The 22,500-nt window shown below is 44.1% G+C and overlaps 1 protein-coding gene across 2 annotated transcripts in view; it reads left to right on the forward strand.

Moving 5' to 3' along the window:
- Positions 1–5,300: 5,300 nt before the first annotated feature.
- kcnab1a (potassium voltage-gated channel subfamily A regulatory beta subunit 1a) overlaps positions 5,301–22,500 on the forward strand; it is a gene marked incomplete at both ends in the record, with an annotated part of 120,801 nt that continues 103,601 nt past the window's right edge. The window contains one exon of one of the 2 annotated variants that reach the window (XM_084438452.1): positions 5,301–5,407. In XM_084438452.1, coding sequence (XP_084294578.1) covers positions 5,328–5,407 — 80 coding nt within the window. Of the gene's footprint in view, positions 5,408–17,753; positions 18,026–22,500 lie in introns of those variants that run through there. The other variant, XM_084438449.1, reaches the window with a different exon arrangement.

Genomic DNA, 22,500 nt, shown 5'->3' on the forward strand with positions numbered 1-22,500 from the left:
CACACATCCTTGAGTTTTAGCTTTCACATCTCTGTCTGTGTTGGAGTTAGAACTCTCTATGTTGGTTTTAAGGTCACCTAGTCTGTCTATATCTGATTATATATATCTCCCATGCTGTCTTCTTCTTATTATTATTCTTCACCTCCGTCTGAATCTCTGTCTTAACTCTCTCTTTATGTTTTTCTTCATCTCTGTTTTAATCGAATTTACAAAAATATAGACAACAATTGTGAGTACTACACAGATGAACAATTCACTGGTAATGTAAAGATGGAAGGTGCTTTATCTATTATACACTACAGTAGAAGCCTCTCACATGGTGTGATCGCAATATCAGAGACCTGGCTTGACAACAAGAAAGGTTATGATGTGGAACTGGATGGTTATGAGTTGTTTATTAGTAATAGGATCAATAAAAGAGTAGGAGGAGTTGCTTTATATGTGGACACAGCTTTAACATGCAGCATGGTTAAAAGTATGTCAAAAACTATAGATAACATTCTGGAATGCATAACCATTGAAATTGATGTAGAGAAATCCAAAAATCTAATCATCAGCTGTGTTTATAGAAGTCCAGGAACTTGCCTAGATACATTCAATGACAAATTAGCTGGTATGTTTGGCAACTTAAATAACAAAATGCATGTTGTATGTGGTGATTTTAATATTGATCTGCTAAACCCACATGGAAACACAAAAATAGCAGATTTTATTAATCAAATGTACAGCAGCAGTCTCTTTCCTCTGATCATAAAACCAAGTAGAATAACACCAGACACTGCTACGCTGATCGACAACATATTTACTAAGAATATTGATAGCAAAATAATAGGTGGACTACTCATAAATGACACAAGTGACCACCTTCTTGTCTTTGCAATTTCCAACATTTCTTTAAACGTAAAAATGAATTTAGGGATAATACTTGCAAACTAACTCGATATAGTAACCATGGAAGCCCTCAAGGCAGACCTCAGTAAAGAGAACTGGAAGGAGGTGTATGCTAACGATGATCCCAATAAAGCCTATGATGCTTTTTTGTCCACATTACTGGAGCTTTATGAAAAATACTGTCCTGTCAGAAAACTGACTGAAGGAAACATAAGTTTGTGGACAAATCATGGATTACCAAGGGCATAGAAAATGCATGTAAAAATAAAAATCTATTATATAAGAGTTCCTTAAAATATAGAACAAAAGAAGCAGAAAATAGATATAAGATATATAAAAACAAGTTAATAAGTATTATAAGATTCAATAAGAAGGAGCATTACCAGAAATTACTGGCTCGTACTGGATTTTAAATTTCTTCTACAGGCCTCCGAATTACACCAAAGTGATCTCGGTGAGTCAAACGTCTTATAATATGCCGTAGATAAGGTCCAGGTTGTCGAAAAAGAGCCTTCTCCTTTAAATACTCTAAAATGTGATGATCTAGTCGATCTAAAAACTGCACTGATGGCTTAAAGCACACAATAATTCACTCCCATATTGCATTCAGAATTTGTTCGAAAGAAGAGAGAGCCTGTATGAACTAAAAGACCAGGGTCAGAACAAATGTAAAAAAGAGATGTATACAGTATCTGTTAAAGATATGGAATACCTGTGGCAATGATCAAAAAATTTGTAGCTCAATTTGTAAATTTCAGAATGTTTAAACATAATGTGATAAATAATTATAAAACTTTACTATAATCTATGGAATATAATGCTTTAAAATTACAGAACTTTTTGTTTTTGTTTTGTCTATGTTTTGCTACTGTTTAAATAGTATACTGTTTTATATTATGATTTAATGTAAAAAGGGAAGGCATTATAAGCTTTAGCTTCAGCCTACACCTTTTCAGTCTTACTCGCTATGTTTTGCTTTTTTGTATTACATTCAATGCCTATGTGTGTAAATTGCCAAAGACTGAAATAAATTACTACTACTACTACTACTACTACTACTACTACTAATCTCTCTCTGTTTATGTATTGGTGTCTTTGTCTTTCTCTGTCTCCCTCCCTCTCTCTCACTCCATCTGTCTCCCTCCCTTTCTCACACACACACACACACACGTGATCACACAAACACACACACACACACATACGCACGCACAATGACCTTTCCTGTGCCTCCCACTGGGTTATCCAGGACTCTGACCGCCCTCATTACTGTGCTTAGTTATTCAGCGTTGGCTCTTCCTCTCATCTGTTGACTTGACCCTCTGAGAGAAACACTTCTCTGGGTGTCTTCTCATGCAGGACTGTTCTGATGTCAGTCACCGGGGCTACATTTCCTGGATAAGAATGTACCATAATCCGTAAAACTCATAACTAGAGAAAAATGCAGGGGGAAAAAGACACATCAATATCAGGTTACGCTTTAAGCAACCTCACTTCTTTCCACGTGGTGGAGTGGTGTATTAAGAGTATTAGAGGAGTTCTTGCCTCAGCAGGGTTGAGCCGAGGGGAAAGGGTTTAGTGGTTCCCAGCCATGGAGGAGGAACAGCAGCCTGGCTCCAGCCCCTGAATCAGAATTTTCAAAATGCGATTCAGGGTCTGGAAAGCCTCTCGTCCAGAGCCATGTCTCTGGTTGAAATTACAACCAGCACAATCAGCGTCCTTTCAATGGGATTTCAAACGCCGCAATCAGTCAGGGGACGAACTAATCGCTGAGCTGACTCGCTCTTCGGCAACGCCCATCTCGGAAAACGGCTGCAATTAGAGCCTGTTCAGACTGAAGAATGAAGTGAAACTAAATGCAATTCAGTCCGTCAGGCTAGAGGAACAGGTCACCTCTGACCAAACGGGTTTTGAACCTAGTGTTATGGCAAGGTTGTTTATGAACCCAAAGGCACGACTCAAGAGGCAGGAGAAAATTATGAATACCCACTGGGCTTTAATAAAACCAATCCAAACACACACTACATCCGTAGTCAAGTTCAATGGGGGGTCAGCGATCAGAAAACACAGTCCAATAGTCCGTAATCCAATACTATAGTAGAAATCCAGAAGAGGGTTCGAGGAATCCAAGCATCAATCCAGAGGTGACGACAGGAAAGTGACAGCACAGCACACCGGGTCACAGGGAAACTAATCTGGCGCTGACTGACTGGAGGGTCAACTGGGTTCTCGTAGGTGGTGGCAGCACCCTGTCGAGGGGCTGGGGAGCTCGGGTTTGGACTGAGGAGGCGAGGACTGTGGAGCTGTCCACACCCAAAGTCTGTCCTCATTGCCCAGATACATGTCCCTTTTCATTCCAAATATTTTCCATCTACAAAGCTGTAGAAGTGCTTGTTTGATTGGGGTGGCTAAGGTTGAACTAGCCCGATAATAAATTGTTGATTATCTGCTGATTATTTTTCGTGAGTAACCAAATCCATTCAAGTAACTAGAGTGGAATTAGCCTGATAATTACAGTACTGACTGTTGGGAATAGCACAATCTATAGTGTGCCCTTTCTGTGTGTAAACACAAGAGGATCTAGGCCTCTACCCTCGCCCCTAGACATGCTAGCTGGCCTTATCCAGACTTAATTGAGTGACTTTGTCTAAATTTAATTTGTAGACTAGACCTGCTTGACTGAACTTCTGATCAGTAGTCCTCTGTTCCCCGGTCCACATGACAGGAATCTGCATCTCATCTGCATACGCCTCGGCTCTGCGCAGAAACAATGATTGAACGCCTTCGTCTGCTGCCAAGTCCTTCCTCTCACCTTCAGGTAAGCGGCTTTCGGGTGCGACGCTGTCTCGTCTCCTCAGCGGCACAGTCAGGCGAGAAATATAGTTCCTGCCTCGGCCATGGAAAAGAAAGTTTCCCAGGAAGAAATTAAAGTCTCTTTAAAAGTTTGCGCTAGGGGGAAACGATAGAGGCCCTGGTCGATGTTGAAACTTCACCACATGCATGTACACACACACACACACACAAACACACACACACACACACACACACACACACACGCACACAAACTGTGGCTGTCGGGTTTGCTCCCATTTGCATCGTTATTATGTGGAGCTTTGCGTTTATACCAGGTGTTTAGCTTGATTGCAATGGTATGACATTATCTTCTTTTTAAAATCTGCCTTGGGTACTTTTCTGCTCCATTTTGTTCACTGTTTTTACAGCCAATCTCATCCCTTTGTGGGACAGCTATAATTTGCATGCGTATGACGTAACGTATGAAAAATCAATAAGGGTTAGTGTAGTGTTGGCCCTGTTGTAGCTTCTCTTGTGGCAGGTTGTGGTTGTGTGTATGTGGTGTGTGTGTGTGTGTGTGTGTGTGTGTGTGTGTGTGTGTGTGTGTGTGTGTGTGTGTGTGTGTGTATCCAAGCTCGAGTGTGAAGGTAGCAGTCAAGTTTCTCTCACAGTAAAACTGTGGTCTTGTGACATGAGGAATGTCGTGAAGACAGAAAGTCTGCTTCAGGACTGTATGTGTGTAAATATAAACTCTTTACTGTTATAAGCAGTCTGTGAGTGTGTGTGTGTGTGTGTGTGTGTGTGTGTGTGTGTGTGTGTGTGTGTGTGTGTGTGTCTGTGTGTGTGCGGGGATTGTACCGCTAACTATAAGCTTTTATGGTTTGTATTGTTTATATTCACAAACAGGCATCTGCCTGCAAAAAAGCCTACTGTGTTTCTGTGTGTGTGTGTAAGCCTGTGTTTAAAGTTTTTACGCGTGTGTGTGTGTGTGTGTGCGTGCGTGCGTGCGTGCGTGCGTGTGTGTGTGTGCGTGGGTGTGTGTGTGTGATAGAGACACCCTGGCATGTCAGACTCCTTCCACCCTGGCCAGTGACGGGACAAGAAAACCAGGATCCAGTTTCAGCATGAGGACAGGAGAAGCTATAAGAGACCAGAGAGCCGAGCGGTGGGGACAGAGAGACACAGAGAGAGAATGAAACGCAGGCCAAACAGGAAGAGGTCAAAAAGAGAGAGACCAGCTGACCTGTCAGAGAGACAGACAGAGGGAGAGACGGACAAAGAGAAAAAGAGAGCAACTTGTTGACGTGCACATTCTGAAGCGCACGCCACACTGATGCTGGGATGACCACCTCTTCGTAGACGGAACACTTTGGGAGGGACTTTGAAAACGGAGGCACCCCCGCCCCATTGCCTTTTTTTAACCTCTGAACATTTAACCACTCAGGGGCGGGGTCTCTGAGGCCATGTTCGCCGCCAGGAGCAGCGGGGGTCCCCTGCAGCCACTCCCCTCCCGCCGAAAACTATCGCTGTCCTCCAGCAGCACTCAGCGTGCCGTCAGGGACAGACGCAGTTCCACCCCCACCCAGCAGGGCGGCGCATCAGCGGAGGGGGTGCAGCGGAGACGCAAGGCGACGGTGATCAGAGAGATGGAGACGAGCTGGTACCTGAAGATGTTTGGACTGGGCAAGGAGAGCATGGTGGCACACCAGACGGGCATGCCCTACAGGTGAGAGAGAGAGAGAGAGAGAGAGAGAGAGAGAGAGAGAGAGAGAGAGAGAGAGAGAGAGTGTGTCTGTGTGTGTTTGTGTGTGGTAGTTTAAACAGTTTAAATAGGGAGTGTGTGATTTTTTGGCTAATGACAGTACTTGATTGGCATCACCTGTTGCTCTGGTAGTTTAGAGTTTAGAGGCTGGATCACTGTTGTTCATTCATGCTTTTCAGTTTCAAGTGAGTTTCAACTGTCATATGGTGGCATGGTTCAGCAGCTGTCTTTCAACACACGCATACACAAACACACACACACACACACACACATGGGGTATGTAAGCTAAAAGCTTTTATTCACATCCATCATTGGCACTGTGTTAATCTCACTGTGTTAACGCTGGGTCAACGCGTGCACGTGTGTGTGCATGTGGCATGCCCACCATATTTTTAGAGTCGAATATACGTGAACTTTGATGACAAGACCCACTCATTCTTCCATTTTGTGAGTATGCACTTGTGTGAACCTTGCTGTTCAGGCCAGCGCATAGCGGCGCTAGTGGGGTGCATGGCATCTGGCCACCATGTAGGGCTGACTGTTGACATCTCACTGATGCCATGGCAACAAAACACACGAGAGAGAGAGAGAGAGAGAGAGAGAGAGAAGAAGAAGAAGAAGAAGGAGAGAGTGTGGGAGGGATGGAGAGGGAGGGGTCAGTGGCGATTCTAGAGATTTATACTTGGGGTGGCAAAAGGGTGGCAGTCAGATATTTAAGTGACCAGTTTATGTTAGTGTATGATCTGCCCGATTCTCATACACTGATCTGGTCTCCATTAATCATATTCATCAAGTGGAAAATGAGGCTCTATGTCAAAACATTTGAATTACCCCTTTAACCTCCTGAGATCCAAGCATTTTGGCATACATTGATTTCCCAGTTATTTGGGATTAGTAGGCCAGCCACTGTAAATATAAATATTAAGCATAATCTTTGAACAATACAGTAAGTATTCTATAGTTTCTTCATAGCATGGCAAACACAGGTGTAATTAAACAGTAACGATGGCCCTGTTCCATTTAGGATTTAGCTGTGACACACTAGATCAGGGGTGTCAAAGTCAAATGGACGGAGGGCCAAATAAAAAATTTAGCTACAAGCCGAGGGCCGGACTGTTCGAATGTTCATTGAAAAATTTTTAAATGACGCATATAGTCTAGTGAACCTAATTGAACCTACTGAAAACCTAACAAATATATTCCAATATGATCAGATAAATAAAGCAATATTTTCTTATGGCTTATGGTGTTTCTGCTCAGACTCACATTTAAAAAGAGTTGCCTTTTTTCTGGGCAAACTTCATCACAAACATTAATCATGCAGTTTTTGATGAAATCCCCCTCCGTAAATGGCCGGGCTGATTTAGCGATCTCTTCTGCCAAAATAAAACTGGCCTTGACAGCAGCCTGGCCTTGTGATTTGGCTTTTTTGAACAGAGCCTGTCGAGATTTGAGGCCTCGTTTTAATTCCTCTGCCTTTTGTAACCTTTGTTCCATGTCCATATTCTTGTTTTTGTCCGCGTGTTTCGTTTCATAATGTCGTCTCAGATTATACTCTTTCAGTACCGCCACACTTTCTCCACACAGAAGACACACAGGTTTTCCAGCTACCTCCGTGAACATATACTCCGACTCCCACCTTGTTTGAAACCCCCGGTTCTCAGTGTCCACCTTCCGTTTTGCCATTTTTGATGGGTATCTGAAAGTTAATTTTACTGTGATGCTGACGACTGCTGTGCCAATAAATATTGAAATGAAGCAGCCTACTGCTCGGTGCGTCACCGTTGCATTGTGGGAAATGTAGTATTGGTGCGTGTAAAAGATCTGCGGGCTGCCGGCTTGCTGCGGTCTGCGGGCCGGTTCTAATAATAAATCAAGATCATCCCAGGGGCCGTAAAAAACCTTCTCGCGGGCCGGATGTGGCCCGCGGGCCTTGACTCTGACATATATGCACTAGATAGAACAGGGCCATAATTCATGTTATTAATCACACCTGTGTTTACTCTGCTATGACACCTCAACATGGATGCTGGGGAAATGGTCTATTGGATCCTAAAAACCATACCATGAGGATGAGCTGAAGCTGTGCCTGAACTAGGGGCTGGCGTCTCTTCCTCAGTCTCACACTGGCTGGCTGCACTAGTATCAGGAGTCCTTTCTGTCTCTGTCGCTACAGCTCCTTTCTCTTTCTGTCTCTTTCCACAAGAAAAATGAATATCCCCCTTCCTCTTCATTTTGTAGGCCTTCTTTATTATGCCTGCAACAGTCATATTTTAACACACATAAAAAATTGTTTGTAAGAGATAATGGCACTCAGCATCAAGAGTTGGAATTGGGAGGTTAGATCACCAAATGATTCCCGAGCGCGGCACCGCTGCTGCTCACCGCTCCCCCAGGGGATGGGTCAAATACGGAGAACAAATTTCATACACTCAGGTGTGTGATAAATCAGTGGGACTTTAACTTTAATGCAATAACTCTAACGATAGCTAACATTAGGTCTACCTGAACTATACAAGTTAGCTAGCTAGCCCTGGTACTGTACCTACAGTAGCTACCCAGTCAGTTGGCTTGCAATGATAGCTACGGTTCTTTTATTGATGTGCTTGTTAGTAAGAAACAGCAGCTAATTAACGTTAGCTAGCCATGTACAACTCAACAGCTAGCTAGCTATCTACCATAGCTAAAGTTCTACCAACCTGAATAGACTTCATTATTGTTGTCTCCTTATGAAAAAAAAGACTCAAACGAGAGAGACACCTGAAGTCTTGTCTTGTGTCCAGAAAGACAGCAACGCGCTGGAAATTCAAATCCATGTGCAGCGGCCAGCACATTGGGCACAAACATTTTCGGGAAGGGGGGGTGGCACAGCAGCAAGTTTCTTCTTCAAAAATGATATTACAGGATTTTACACTGAATTCAGAAAGAACTGTTTTAAGGGTCAATGACGTCTAATGGCATTCAGTGTAACGCAGATTTTTATGTATTTATGTGGTATTCAAAATAAAATTATGTATTTTTTTCTTGGTGGTTATATTTCTGCCAGTCTACGCATGGATATATAAACTTGTGATTATGAAAATGGGCAAAACATTTACACAAGGGGGCTCTCTGCATTGTACTGAATGACATCAGACACCTTATATGTCATTGACCCATAAACATCCAATAATAATAAGAAAACAAATTATTATCAGTTGGTCTGTGTAGCTGGGGTGGCAAGTGATGTGGCAAGACTTTTTTCGGGGGTGGCATCTGCCACCCTGTGCCACCCTTGTAGATTAGCCAGTGGGAAGGGTAGAGAAGGAGAGAGTGTGGGAGGGATGGAGAGGGAGATGGGTAGCGGATGAATGTAGGAAAAGAGGACAAGTTGGTCGTGAGCTGATGCCTCTGCTTATGCACTCTTACCTCCTTTCCTTTTCTCTCTCTCTCTTTCTCTCTCTCCCTCTCACACACACACTCCCTTTCTACAGTCTCAGTGGATTTGGGTGCCGCATCTTCCTCACCCCCCTCCCAGCCCTAAGTCAGTCTTTCTCTCTCTCCATCCCTTCCCCCAAATTCCTAATCCGACCAAGTCCAATTCCCACCTTCCCATCATTCAAGCCTAAATCCCCAAATCTACTGGAATCCTGCTTCTCCCCCTCTCCTCCTCTTTCTCCTCCTTTCTTTTCTCTCCTTCCTTCAATCTCTCCTTTCTTCTCTCCCTCCGTCCGTCTCTCTCTTCTTCCTTCTCTCTCTCCTATCTCCTCTCTCTGTCCTGTTCTCCATTGCTCATAGCACTCTCTCTCTCTCTCTCTCTCTCTCTCTCTCTCACACACACACACACACACACACACACACATAAACACAGTAGCAGTCTAAGTCCCTAATAGGATAGGAGACAAAAGGAGGTTGATAAATAACCAGCAACAGTAGAAGAGGAAGACCGCACGGCACAACTTCCGATTTGGGACTCAACCCCAGCATGCTTCCAGCGAAGAGTGGCTGAGAAGGAAAGGACGCCATTCTAGACATTTGGGACTCGACCCCAGATTGCGTCCAGGGCAGAGTGGCTGAGAAGGAGAGGACACCAATCTAGATGTCTGGGACTCGACCCCAGATTGTTTCCAGAGGGACTAATGTGTTTGGGGGCCATTAAGAGTTTATGTTTAGCAGCACCTCTCTGTGCTGTGAGTTCAGACCAGCTTCAGTTATTGTCCTGTAAAACGAGATGGCGGACGTTTATGCTTTAAGTGACAGACTGACAGGTGCAACAGCAGAGCGGTGTGTGTGTGTGTGTGTGTGTGTGTGTTCAAGCTGCTACTGTATGAGAGTAACTCATAGAGCCAATATAAAAGAATGTGGTGTAAATCAGTGTAACATTAGCCCAGCTCATGACCTTCACTCGTGAAACACACCAACACAAATGCACACGCACACACACATATACACATACACACTAAGATGAACACACTAATCATAATCACTGAAATGTTTTCTTGTTTCAATAAATAGAAATATATTGAAATAGAAAATACATGCAATATCTGCCTTACTGGCACTTAGAGGAATCCTATTGTCTCTCTACTTCTATAACTAGGGGTTAGTGTGGCTGAACAGGGCGGTTGTTATCTGTAGTGGGACATACAGCCACAGGCATCATAGCATAATTACTAACCACTTAGACTGACCTAGAAACGCAGAAGAAGCCCTAGTACCACTCCAACTGTGCCTCTGCCAATCCACACACATACACACACACACACACACACACACACACACACACACACACACACACACACACACACACACACACACACACACACACACACTGTCTGGCTGGCAGGTCTCCCCTCAGAGCTTTTAAGAAAAACAGTACACTGTAGAAAAAACAGAAACACCAAATTATGCCTGAATTTCTATCTCTTTTATTTGAAAGAGGACAGCAATGCTCTTGTTCTCTCCTGGTAGTTCTGTAAGTGATACTGGTTTGGAACTGGAACAGAACGGGCACAGAAGTTGTCTTTATTTATTTATTTATTTATTTATTACCAAAACAAACTAAAAATAGCTAGCATTGTTTCCCATTCAGCTAACCTTATTGACTGTGATGCAGCAGCTTTCAGTAGCGTTGGTCTTCCCTGGTTATTGAATAGCCCCTTCTGTGTGCCTGCTGATTGGTTGTACTGCCTCTAGTCTCACTCAACTGTTGCAGAAGCACATTAGTCCCACAGGCATATTATGCCTTTGTGAAATGGACAATAAAGATTTCTGAATCTTGAATCTATTGTACTGTTGAATATTGTTGATTTTCAGAGAAATGCCTTTTAATATGATCCTGTTAGCTATTTCCTAATTATGATGATTGACCTCTGAGTATGGCTGTCGGCTTGAGTTTTCGGTAAGAAACGGTTTCCCTCTTCCATAGACTTATGAGATAAAGACATTCCATGGCTGGTACACTCTGTGCCAGTACCATTGTTGTGGTTAGAGATAAAGGCCTGGGCGCCGAGGCGGCGTAGTTTAACGTGACAAAACAAGGCCACAGAAAAGACCAGAGACAGTCTTATCGGAGAAGACACGAGGAAGGGGGGGACACTCAAACCACATAAGAACGTTGCAACGAGACCAATGCTTTGATTTGGGTCCAGACAGCATACAGAGAGGTCAACTGTACATTAGGCCATGCCATCGTCTTTTATATGTCAAACCTTCTGTAATAAATCGCTTTTGCTGAGGCTCAAGTCCCGTGTTGCAGAGATTCATTTGGAATACACCTGAAAAGGAGACACTGGACTGTGTGGTATTGTGGGAGATTGGGGGCCGTCTTTTATTGAAATGAAAACACAATGCAGAGCTGAAATAAGGACAATAATAAAAGACAACGAGATCCATCAGTACTGATCAGTGGTCCCCCAGCACTGTCAGTTCATTTTCTGCAATGGATAATTAATTTATGTAGAGACCTTAAGGGGGAGAGAGAGAGGGCGGGGGGTGGTGGTGGTGGAGGAAAACAGGGGAGTGTTCTGCTGGTCTCTCTTTAGAGAGGGGTGAGATCAAATCTTCCCCGCCTCTCGTGGGGCACAGAGGCAGATTCCTGTGCTTATTGGTGTCCCCTCCAGCCTGCCTCCCTTTCTCTTCCTCTCCTCCCTTCTCTCCCTCCCTCTCTCCCTTCTGTCCTCTCCCAGTGTATTTTTGTATTCTGCTCACACTCTCAGCGGTATGTGACAGCTCTCAACTCTGCAGGGGGGGGGGTTGAGAGAGAGAGAGACAGAGTTATTATAGTTAATAAGAACTAAAAAAAAATCTAAATCTAGATGCGATAAAACATTTTAGTTAACTGAAATAAAATAAATACTAGGCTTTACAAAAAAAAGATAACTTACTGTAACTGTATTGTGTGTTTACAAAACTAAATTAAATTATAGAATATTGATTTTCTGAATTATATAAATTAATTTCATACATACGTACATAAGTCTAGTATTTTGGGCGGATATGAAATATCCTCTATTTATTTATTAGCTGTGCCCCTGCACAGAAATAACCTGACGTGCCAGATGGTTTGTTTCACACGGAGTGAAACAATGTGAGCTTGCGAGATCAGGATAGTCTCACGAGGCTAGCGCAGAAGAAAAAAAAACTTTAAATAATAATGAAACTAAAATAAAAACTAAGCTAAAACTAAGCTTTTTCTAAAAATAAAAACTAAACTAGCAAACTAGCTTCAAAGACGAATTAAAACGAAAAGTTTGAAAATGAAAACAAAAAGTTAAAACGACATAAAAATAAAAACTAATGAAAAAAGCAAAACTATTATAACCTTGGAGAGAGTGTGAAATAGAGAGTGAGAGAGTGAGAGATTTCTTTATTTGTCACATGTAACATACGTGTACAGTCACAGTGAAATGTTGCTGCCGACTCCTGCCAAGGATTATACTCAATAACAGATAGACTCCAATAGCCAAGTTACAAATTTACAAATTACACAATAAGTACCATTTCTATACAGTATAAAATAAGGGTAAGAAGATAGATACAGTATCAGTATGGATGGATTATGTACAGGCTGTATATGGATATAAATAAATAAATAAACAACTGGGGGGGCATGGGTGAGTTATGTACATGCTATAACTATAATAAAGAATCTCTGGGGGTGGGGGGTAAGGTATATACAGGGCTGGGAAGGTTACTTTTAAAAAGTAATCCCTTACAGTTACAAGTTACTTGTGAAAAATTGTAGTCAGTAACGTAATCCGATTACCACAATGTAAAAGTAAAGTAAGGGATTACTTTCAGTTACTTTTGGATTACTTTAAATAAAATGTACTGTGTAATTCACCAGATATAAAATGTACTGTGTATTTCACCAGAAATCCTACATTATTTATTCTTTTTCTGTGTTCTAGAGCTGACAACATAGAACAGCAGTTGCCCAGCGCCCGCCCAGTTAGAGCAAGTGTTAATGCCAAGAGGTTAGGGTGCGTGTCATCTTGCCTTGGCTAGTTAATTGCAGTCTGCAAAACACGACACTCTTTGCTAATGTAGCTAACGTTAGGTGTAAACGTCGGAGCCAGCTCTAAACTCCAGATCTAATGCATTCTAAGCAGCTGTGATTGGCGCTATTCAGCTATACAGCTTGCCAGTGGACACGCAGCCTTATATATGGATAAAGCACCCACTGACCAGTTAGTTATAGCTCAGCGTTCGTTTATAACTGGGAGGTGGCAAATTGCGACTTGCTACTAGGAATGATAAAATAAAACGCTGCATGAACTCGCACTTCCTCGTCGCGAATTCTGATGTTTCTCAGCCTCCAGTTGCCGGCTGATGTCAATATCATATCATCATCGTATCATTCGCTATAGCTCGAATGCACACAGGTCGGAGGTAGGTATTTTGCCACTTGCGACCACAAACGAACGCACCATAACACCGACAGGCACTATTGAGTGAAAATAATCTGAATGGGCGCTTGGGTCTGGTTTTCTGGTTGAACTAGTGCTATAGGCTACTGTAGAAGCCTACTGCTAGCTAATTTAGCTGTCAGTGGAAGTAAGGTTAACGTTAGCTACCCTAACGTTTGACATTAGCTAACGTTAACTTACCGGCAAATGTTTTTTCAGGTTGGACATTGAGTCCTTGGCCGTCAAGAGGGTTTAGTTGGCTGGGAGGCATAGTTTACACTGTGCTGTAATATTGTTGTGGTACTGTGACAGGTAAATAAAAAAAATGCTGGTATTTCCAGGATTTTAATGCACATTGCGGTATTTCTGCCATGATGCCCGTGCTGCTCGCTGTCTGTCTGGCAGCTGTGGTCCAACGAGCACATCAGTGGGAATCTTGTTGGCGCGCTGCGCGCAATTGGTAGCCTATTACTAGCCTACTTCTTTTTTTTTTAAAGCTATTTTGTAAAACTGATGAGGAGGCGAGGGGTGATTGTAATCACGCCTGTAATCCCCGTTACTATGCAAATGTAACTGTAATCTAGATTACATATTTTAAATTGTACTGTAACGGATTACAGTTACTGTTTTTTTGTAATCTGATTACGTAACGGCGTTACATGTAATCCGTTACTCCCCAACCCTGGGTATATAGACATTTGAATGTGGTTATGTTATGTGCAGTAGATATTCTATGTACATTTGATGTTTTAGTTTGAGTCATTCAGGTGCCGGATGGCTTGCGGGACAAAGCTCTTCCTGAGCCTCGCCGTGTGAGTGTGGTATCTCTTGCTTAACTGTAGCAGAGAGAACAGTCACTTTCCTGGGTGGCTGGGGTGTTTCAGGATCCTGTTGGCCTTGGTCTTGCATCTTCTGGTGTAGATGTCCTTGAGGTGGCCTGGCCCCCACAAGGTACGTTCGGCTGACCGTACCACTCGATGTATGGCCTTGCGATCCCTTACCAGGTGGTGATGTTCCTAGTTAGGATGCTCTCGATCGTGCATGAGTAGAAGCTCCGTCAAATCTGGTGGGACGCTCTGAATTTCCTCAGTTGTCTGAGGTGGTTCAGTCTCTGACGTGCTTTCCTCACCACAGTGTCTGTCTATGTGTGTTGACCCATGTCAGGTCCTTGGTGATCTGGACGCCAAGGTACTTGAAGTTGTCCACTCTCTCTACAAGGGTCCCACTGATGATTAGAGGGGTGTAGTTCCTTCCTTGCTTCCTTCCAAAGTCCACCAGCATCTCCTTAGTCTTGCTGATGTTCAAATGGAGGTTGTTTTCCTGACACCATTGGGTGGGGACCAGCTTCTCAAAGAGAGAGGGAGAGAGAGAGAGAGAGAGAGAGCAAGTGAGAGAGAGAAGAAAAGTGAACTCATTAAAACATCTTGTGGAGTGAAACTGTTAAAGTGCTTTAGTTACTTTTTCATTTAAAAAAATGTAATACTTTATAATTTGTTCTGGGTGCCTGATGGTTCATAAGAGTTTGGTTGGATTTCTATTCCGCTGTGCCATACTGTATTCTCATCACACTATTGTGTGAAGCCACTGCTTGTAGAGTCTGTGCTGTAGGATGTGTAGTCCAGTCGGAGAGGATGATGATGATGATGATGATGATGGTGTCACTCTTTGAGAGACTAGTTGGTTGGATAACTAGCCGTCCACTGCCAGTGCGGTCTTTCCCACCACCATCCATTCTTTCCTGGCTGTCCTCCAGTCTTCCCTGGATTCCAGCTGCCCTGTTCACAGTAGTCACTGGGTTACCCAACCCTAACTACGAAGACTACAAAGAGAAGACAACCCGCAGGCCCTGATGGAAGATGGGCCTGACAGGTCCGACGGATTGACTGCAATGGAAACAGACAAGGAGAAGAAGACCCTGTGGGGATGTGGATGCAGATGGGAGAAAGTGACCACATTCAATGGCGAATACACCAGGGAAAGAAAGATTGGTGAGAAAGGAGCAACAGCAGCCTTGCACTGCAGCGCCAGGTCAGACGACAGGGACCAACAGTGCTGACGGACCGACGTTACTGAAGGCAGGGAAGAAGAATAGGAAGAAAGCCCATCAGCGGAGGGAGAGAGTCCCCCCCGTGTGAGCGCCAAGAACAAGTTCCCACCAGTCCCCTCGGAAATTAGCCAAGTCAAAAAGCAGAGAGCGAGGACCCAGCCAGGAGGAGCAAGATCAAATAGCCGAAGACGAACGAGGTAGAGGCATGGAGCAAACTGGTTGCGGGCCTGATCAAGATATTGGAGGGGTCGTTGCAAGGAGTGGAGTGGAGTCCAAGCTTAACGTGTTTGGGGACATCCTATACTAGGAGTGCAAAGACAGGTTCGGCGAAGTCGCCACCAAACAGAGGACTGCTGTGAAAGAGAAGGGAAGGATGAAAAGGAGATCATTCAGCTGGTGCAAAGGCGACGACGACTCTGCAAGAACTGGAGGAAGGCAACTGAGGCCTGAAAGCACTGTGGGAGGAGATCAAAGGCTAGCCAGCCTTCGCAGAGCTGAACGGATCTGCAAGTGCAGGAAACGGAAAGAAAAAGAAAGAGCCAATTTCTTCAAGGACCCTTTCAAGCACGCCAGACAGCTGCGGGGGGAGAAAAACAGTGGGAACATGGAAGTCACCAGGGAGCAACTGGAACAGCATGTCAGCAGGCAGTACAGTGATCCAACAAGGAACATCCCATTAGGAACACCAGGGTATGTCCCTCGGTCTGCCCCACCAACATCCAAGATCAACATCGCGCCCCTCCCCCCCCCGCCAAGCTCAGCGAAGTCAGGCAGTAAGAGGGCCTCTTACTTAGAAATTTAAATGTTTCTTGGATTTTGCCTATTTCTTTGCTTGAAACTTGTTTACCTGGGGTTAAGAAGAACACAGGTATGTGATCCTGATGTAGGGAGAACATGGAGTCGGGTCTGTAGTAATGTGGGGTGAGACATATCTAATGATAGCCCTTGTTTTTATTTTACCTTAACAAAAGTAAATGAAAAGTACGTGAATAGGTGTTCTTGAGTTCTGTTTCTAAGCAGATGTGGGAGAGTAGCATTCCTGTTCATTCCCATAAGCCACTGGGGAACCAGACATGATGTCACAAGCTAGACTCCCAGAAGATGGAGGTTTAAGGGCACAGTTTCACACAAATAGTTCCACTGTTTGCATTTTGTGTGTGCTCCCACATGTGTTTGTAGGCAACTCTCTAGAGACGTTAAAAGCTTTGTAGCAGCCAAATAGAACAGTCTGAGTAGGGGGGGGGGTGAGTGAAAGCTCCGGGCAGAGATGGAGGGAAGGAAATGGGCAGGAAAGAGAGTGAGAGATCTGATGATGAGGTATGTGGAGGCAGAATAGGAGGGGGGGACATACTTGACAGGGGGGAACATCAGTGACAGAGAGGGGGGGGGGGGGGTAGAGCGGGGATAAACCAGGATGAACAGTAGGGAGAGAGGGAGGGAAGAGAGGGAGAGGGGGATAGTGAGAGGAGGAGGGAGAGAGGGAGGGAAGAGAGGGAGAGGGGGATAGTGAGAGGAGGAGGGAGAGAGAGATCTGGAGGAGGGGTAGAGTTGGAGAGAGAGAGAGGCATGGGACACTGGTAGAGAAAACAAGAGTAGGACACATGGTTGGAATGAGAGAGAGAGATAGAGGGAGGGAGGGAGGGAGGGAGGGATGGATGGAGGGAGGGAAAAATGTCCCAGTTTCCCATGCCGTTTAATACAGAGCATAAGCAAAGTGAGCTGACAGACAGGGTGAGCAGCGGAGAAAGTGACAGCTAGTGTCTGTGTGTTTATGGGTGAGAGAGTGAGAGAAAGAGAGAGGGCATCTGTGTGTGTGTGTGTGTGTGTGTGTGTGTGTGTGTGTGTGTGTGTGTGTGTGTGTGTGTGTGTGTGTGTGTGTGTGTGTGTGTGTGTGTGTGTGTGTGTGTGCGTGCGTGCATGTGTGAGAGAGCGATAGAGAGAGACAGAGAGAATGTATGTGTGTGTGTGTGTGTGTGTGCAGCCAATATTTGTGGCTAACCTTATGCAGTGAATGACATGAAGGCATGCGACATAACTCTTCCCATGGAGGACTACCTGGCTACCGCTGACTCTTCTCTAACCCAGATCTTCCTGGACCCTGGGATAGAATTCTAGCATTTACCCAGCATTTGGATTGCTTTCTTCTGAGTGAGAAGACACAAAAAAAGGAAGTATTTGTTTTGCACTGAGACACACTCGCAACCAGTGAACCAGTGAACCAGTGAACAACGCGCTGTTCGAGGACCGTCCATGCAGTGTGTTGGCTGACCAGGGGCCGACCTGGATTCCTCCGGGAGTGCATGTGCATGAGAACGACACGGAAGAAGGGAAAGTCTTAAAGGAAGACGGGGAGAGCGCGTGGCTAGTCAGAGAGATGTACCTGTACAAGGCCCCCTGTTCAGAGATCCCAAACCCCAAACAGAAGGGGGCTCCCAGGCAGGGTGATAGGGGCCCCGGCGGGGTCCAGGACCAGGAGAAGATCAGCAGACACAGCTCGGCCGGACCGAGACCCTATACCTCTCTGATGCTGTGGACCGGGTTAAGACCCAATACCTCTCTGGAGATAAAACAGCTGGAGGAATTCTTAAATGTCCACTCGCTTTCGCTACACGAGACAGTCAAGTACCAGACCGGCATGGCCTACAGGTACAGCGTGTGTGTGTGTGTGTGCGTGTGTGTGTGTGTGTGTGTGTGTGTGTGTGTGTGTGTGTGTGTGTGTGTGTGCATGCATGTGTAAGTATGTGTGTGTGGTCAGCAGAGAATGTTTTAGTCCTCTTACTGTGTGAGTCCAAACCTGGATGGGGGACTGTATAGAAACGGGAATAGTAGCACATATGGGAATTTGAGATGGAGAGATTTCTCACTTCTCCTACAGTATTGTGTATTTTTGAATGTTAATGCCCACATTTTGTTGCAGAGCCACAGAACTTCCAAGTATAAATGTTTGCTTTGGTAACTGCACTAGCGTCATGATTTTTGAGTTGGGGGTGAGGGGCTGTAGCGTTGTAGTTGCTCATGCGAATGGGATTTGTAGTTCTCTGGGTGGTGTCCGCTATATGTGACCACCACTGGAGGTTTGGTCCTGATGTAGGCCAAGGTCATTTTTCATTTTTCATTTATTTATTTATTTATTTTACAGATTATGAAACTGGCAATTGTAAGCTTTCAAATGATGTGCCATGCATTGAAATCTGCAAATATTTGAAGAAGCTATACTTCTGTGAATTTTGGTACACCTGAAAAAAGGGCTTCAAAGACTCAGAGCTGTTCACACTTCTCACAGGACATGGACGTTGACGATAAAATATGACTATTTAGTGATCCTCAAACTGCTGTTTGTCATATTGAGGGGGTTTTGTAAACACGCAATACAGATTTAGTTAGTTGTTGGTTTTTTTAAGTCTAGTTTTTAGACGTGTGTGTGTGTGTGTGTGTGTGTGTGTGTGTGTGTGTGTGTGTGTGTGTGTGTGTGTGTGTGTGCGTGCGTGCACGCACACACACACACATGTATATGAGGGAGGGAATTCTTCTGTGGGCCTCTGGGTGTTTGCTGTGCCACTCATCGCCATGGTTACCCATTGAACAGCTGTCAGTGTCCTTTTCCAGGTCAGTGTATATCTGTGGCCAAGAACCTCCAGGGCAAGGCACACATACTGTACAGTAAACACACGTAGGCACACACACACACACACACACACACACACGATAAGCAGGTCAACTTGACCATTTTGTACTGACTTGAAGTCAAGTGAACATCAAGTGCCTGTCCTGCTCTGTGGTTTTATAGTGGATATAAAGCCTTACATGGATTCAATCAGCCCTGTAGTCAGATCTAATCAACATTCACCTTTATATTCCACTTTATCTTCTGAACACCGATGAACCCCCCATCTCATCATATTGAATAGGAGGGCAAAGGGCTAGGGTGTGTGAAGCATGTGTGTACTGTACTGTGAAGCATGTGTCACATGCTGTGTGTGTGTGTGTGTGTGTGTGTGTCAGCCAGCGTGAATGTTTGTCAGTCCATTTGACTGATTAAATCAGCTGACCTTCCTCAGTGTGCCTAGCGTGAAGGTCAGAGTTGTAGTGAGTGTCCCTGCAGTTGCTCTTTCTCTTCGGCTTACCTTTCGTCCATCACTCTCTTACTCAAATTCAAAGATGCTTTATTGGCACGACCGAAGACAAGCATGGTATTGCCAAAGCGACGTGACGGTAGAAAATCAACAGAAACTGTTTTTTTGTCAGTCAGAACAATTTGCCAATATGTAACTGAAGCAAAATCACTCTTACCATCTAAATCATCATAATAGTAAATAATTGATTAGAATTGGATCATAAGAGTAAATTATTGATGAGAATCTATCTCTGTATCTCTCTTCTTCCTTCTATCCCTCTCTCATTCTCTCCCTCTTGCGCTGTATCTCTCTCTCTTCCCCTTTCTTTCCCACTCTCGCTCTGTATCCTTCTCTCCCTCCCTCCCTCCCCCCCTCAACCCTCCCTACCTCAACCCTCCCTAGCTCTCTTGTGAAAGCCCCATCGTGCCATGTGACCAACAGCGTCATCCCAACCTGGGCTATCGGAGAGTTATCAAATGCCAGAGGCCATCAGGGGAGAGTGCCTTTATTCAAAGTCAAAGTCAGCTTTAATTGTTACATGTTCCATTCATACAAGTATGATGTACAGTGAAATGTTATTGCTAGCTCCTAATGCTTAATAAGTAGAGTAACAAAGTAAAGTAAGTAAACAAGTGAACAAAATATACTTTGACTTTCTTTTAAATAAATATATAATATTTATATTTATTAATTATATATATATAATTAATAAATATAAATATAATATATATATATTTCAGACATAGTAAACAAGTAAACAAGCCCAGAGGCAGCGATCAATGCGTGAGGTCAATCTCAGCAAGCCTGACAAATCAATGTTCGGCGCAATGTTGACTTGCCCTCTGCTTGAAATGGAGGGAAAATGACATGTTCCAGGGTACCAATATTATCTGACCCTTCACCTCCACCTCTAGATGAGACAGACAGACGGACCTCACACGCAAGATGTAATGGAATGTTGTTGTTTAAACTCATGTACATGTTTAAACTTATATATCCTGTGAAGTAATGTCTACATCTGATTGACCTTCAGGAATATACCAGAAGGTCCACAGTGTTTGCTGACAAATTTTGTCAACAATGCATGATCTGTGCTACTAACAATGTTGGGCGGGGAATTCAAATCGCACAGGCTGCTCATCCTATTCCAACAGCGCCATTTGAACACCTGATGATGGACTTTATTGAACTCTCACCCAGTGAGGGGAAACTCCTAGAGCATTCTGGTATATTCCTGAAGGTCGATCAGATGTAGACATTACTTCACAGGATATATACGTTTAAACATGTACATGAGTTTAAACAATAAAATTCCATTACAAAGACCAAAGTTGAGAGAATCACCAGAGGACGACAAGGATGCAAGATCCGCTCCACGACGTTCACCAAGGAAGATGGACCGGTGTGTCTCGTGTGTGTAGCCGGTGTCACCTCAGCTTAGTCTGGACTGATGGTCTAGGAAGCTCATCAGTCCAAAGTGGGGTAATGTAGCATATTGACCTGCGTGATCACGGACCAGGACCACACCGGAACTAACCAATTTGGAATACAGCTATGAACGCACAAAGCACGTTTATTCAGGGATGACCATGGAGCTGAACTCAAAACTACAACTGGACAGCAGTTGAAGTTGCCAGGATCTAAAAATGCACAAATGCAAATATGTGCTCAGAATATAGAGACAATTTATGATCAGGAAAGAAAAGACTATAGAGGTTGGGCTTCTAGCCAAATAAGCTTGAGTGATTGGTTATCATGATTGGACCCCTCTCCCTAAGAGATCAATAAGTTGGATCACCTCTTTCCATGCTTGGACTTAAGTGATCTCAGAAGGTGACCTGACTAAAAGTAGACTTGGTCAAAGCACGGTGCTTTGCACTGTTGCCTCACAGCAAGAAGGTCCTGGGTTCGATTCCCACTTGGGATGCTGTTGGCACTGGGGAGCGAGTTCTCCCCAAGGCTGTCAGGTACACAGGCAGATCTCCCGGGCCTTTCTGTGTGGAGTTTGCATGTTCTCCCCATGTTCACAAGGGTTTCCTCCGCAAAACAGACCACAATATAAAAACAGGCAGAAGAACAGATCGCTCTCCTGTCCGTCCCTGACCAGGATTGGACAGAACACTGCTCCTGGCGGCCCTTTGAGGAGGGACAGCACGGATGGGTCAAAGGCAAAGAACACATTTCATCGTTGACCACAAATGTGTGTGCGTCTTCCAAGTGTGCACGCCCATTGCACGTTGGTGTGCTAAACTGTATGACGAATGAACTAATTTCTTTCTAGACATCATCATCTTAGTCACACAAGCTCTTGACAAACAAACTTAAGAAAGAAGTTCTAACATCGGTCTAGCCTATAGTCTATAGTCTATAAGTAAAACGTAAAGACCTAGGCATGAGTCTCAGCTTCATAGAGCTTATTCAAATGGGCTGTTGACATGCCTTTTAACAGTATGACAAAAGAAGAACAGTCCCATCTTTGGAGCAGGGAGAAAAAACCCTGAGTTAACATGACAAAACAGGTGTCTTTAGACAGAGGATAATAACCAGGGCATGTCTTCACCAGAGAGAGACAGATTTGAATTTCCCCATCACAGCCTTTTCTTAATGACTTTTATGATTGTTCCAGCACTTTGAGAATGTCTTCACGCTCTGTAAATAAAATTAATTATTATTTATGATTACTCTCTCCTTATTTTCCTTTCTTCCCTCACCAATAAATGTAGTGGCCGTGAGGCTGGTACTTCCCCATGCTACGCTACCCGTGTGTTTCAATGTACCTGGAGGGAAAAGGACAAGGGTTCCTGAGCGTATCATATCATTGAAGAGTTAGGACCTGCACTGCCTCAGCGGTGGGACACATTTAGCCTAGTGTGTGTAGCATAGCACGTGTAGCCTAAGAATTTAACATCTCTGGAATGTCTGACTATGTAAGGAGATGTTTTATGGACTGGACTGTTTGAGTTATATCTGTTTATCAATACCAAGAATGTCTCTCAGAGAAGGAGG

Source organism: Borostomias antarcticus, assembly GCF_949987555.1.
Source record: "Borostomias antarcticus genome assembly, chromosome: 1".
NCBI lineage: Eukaryota > Metazoa > Chordata > Actinopteri > Stomiiformes > Stomiidae > Borostomias > Borostomias antarcticus.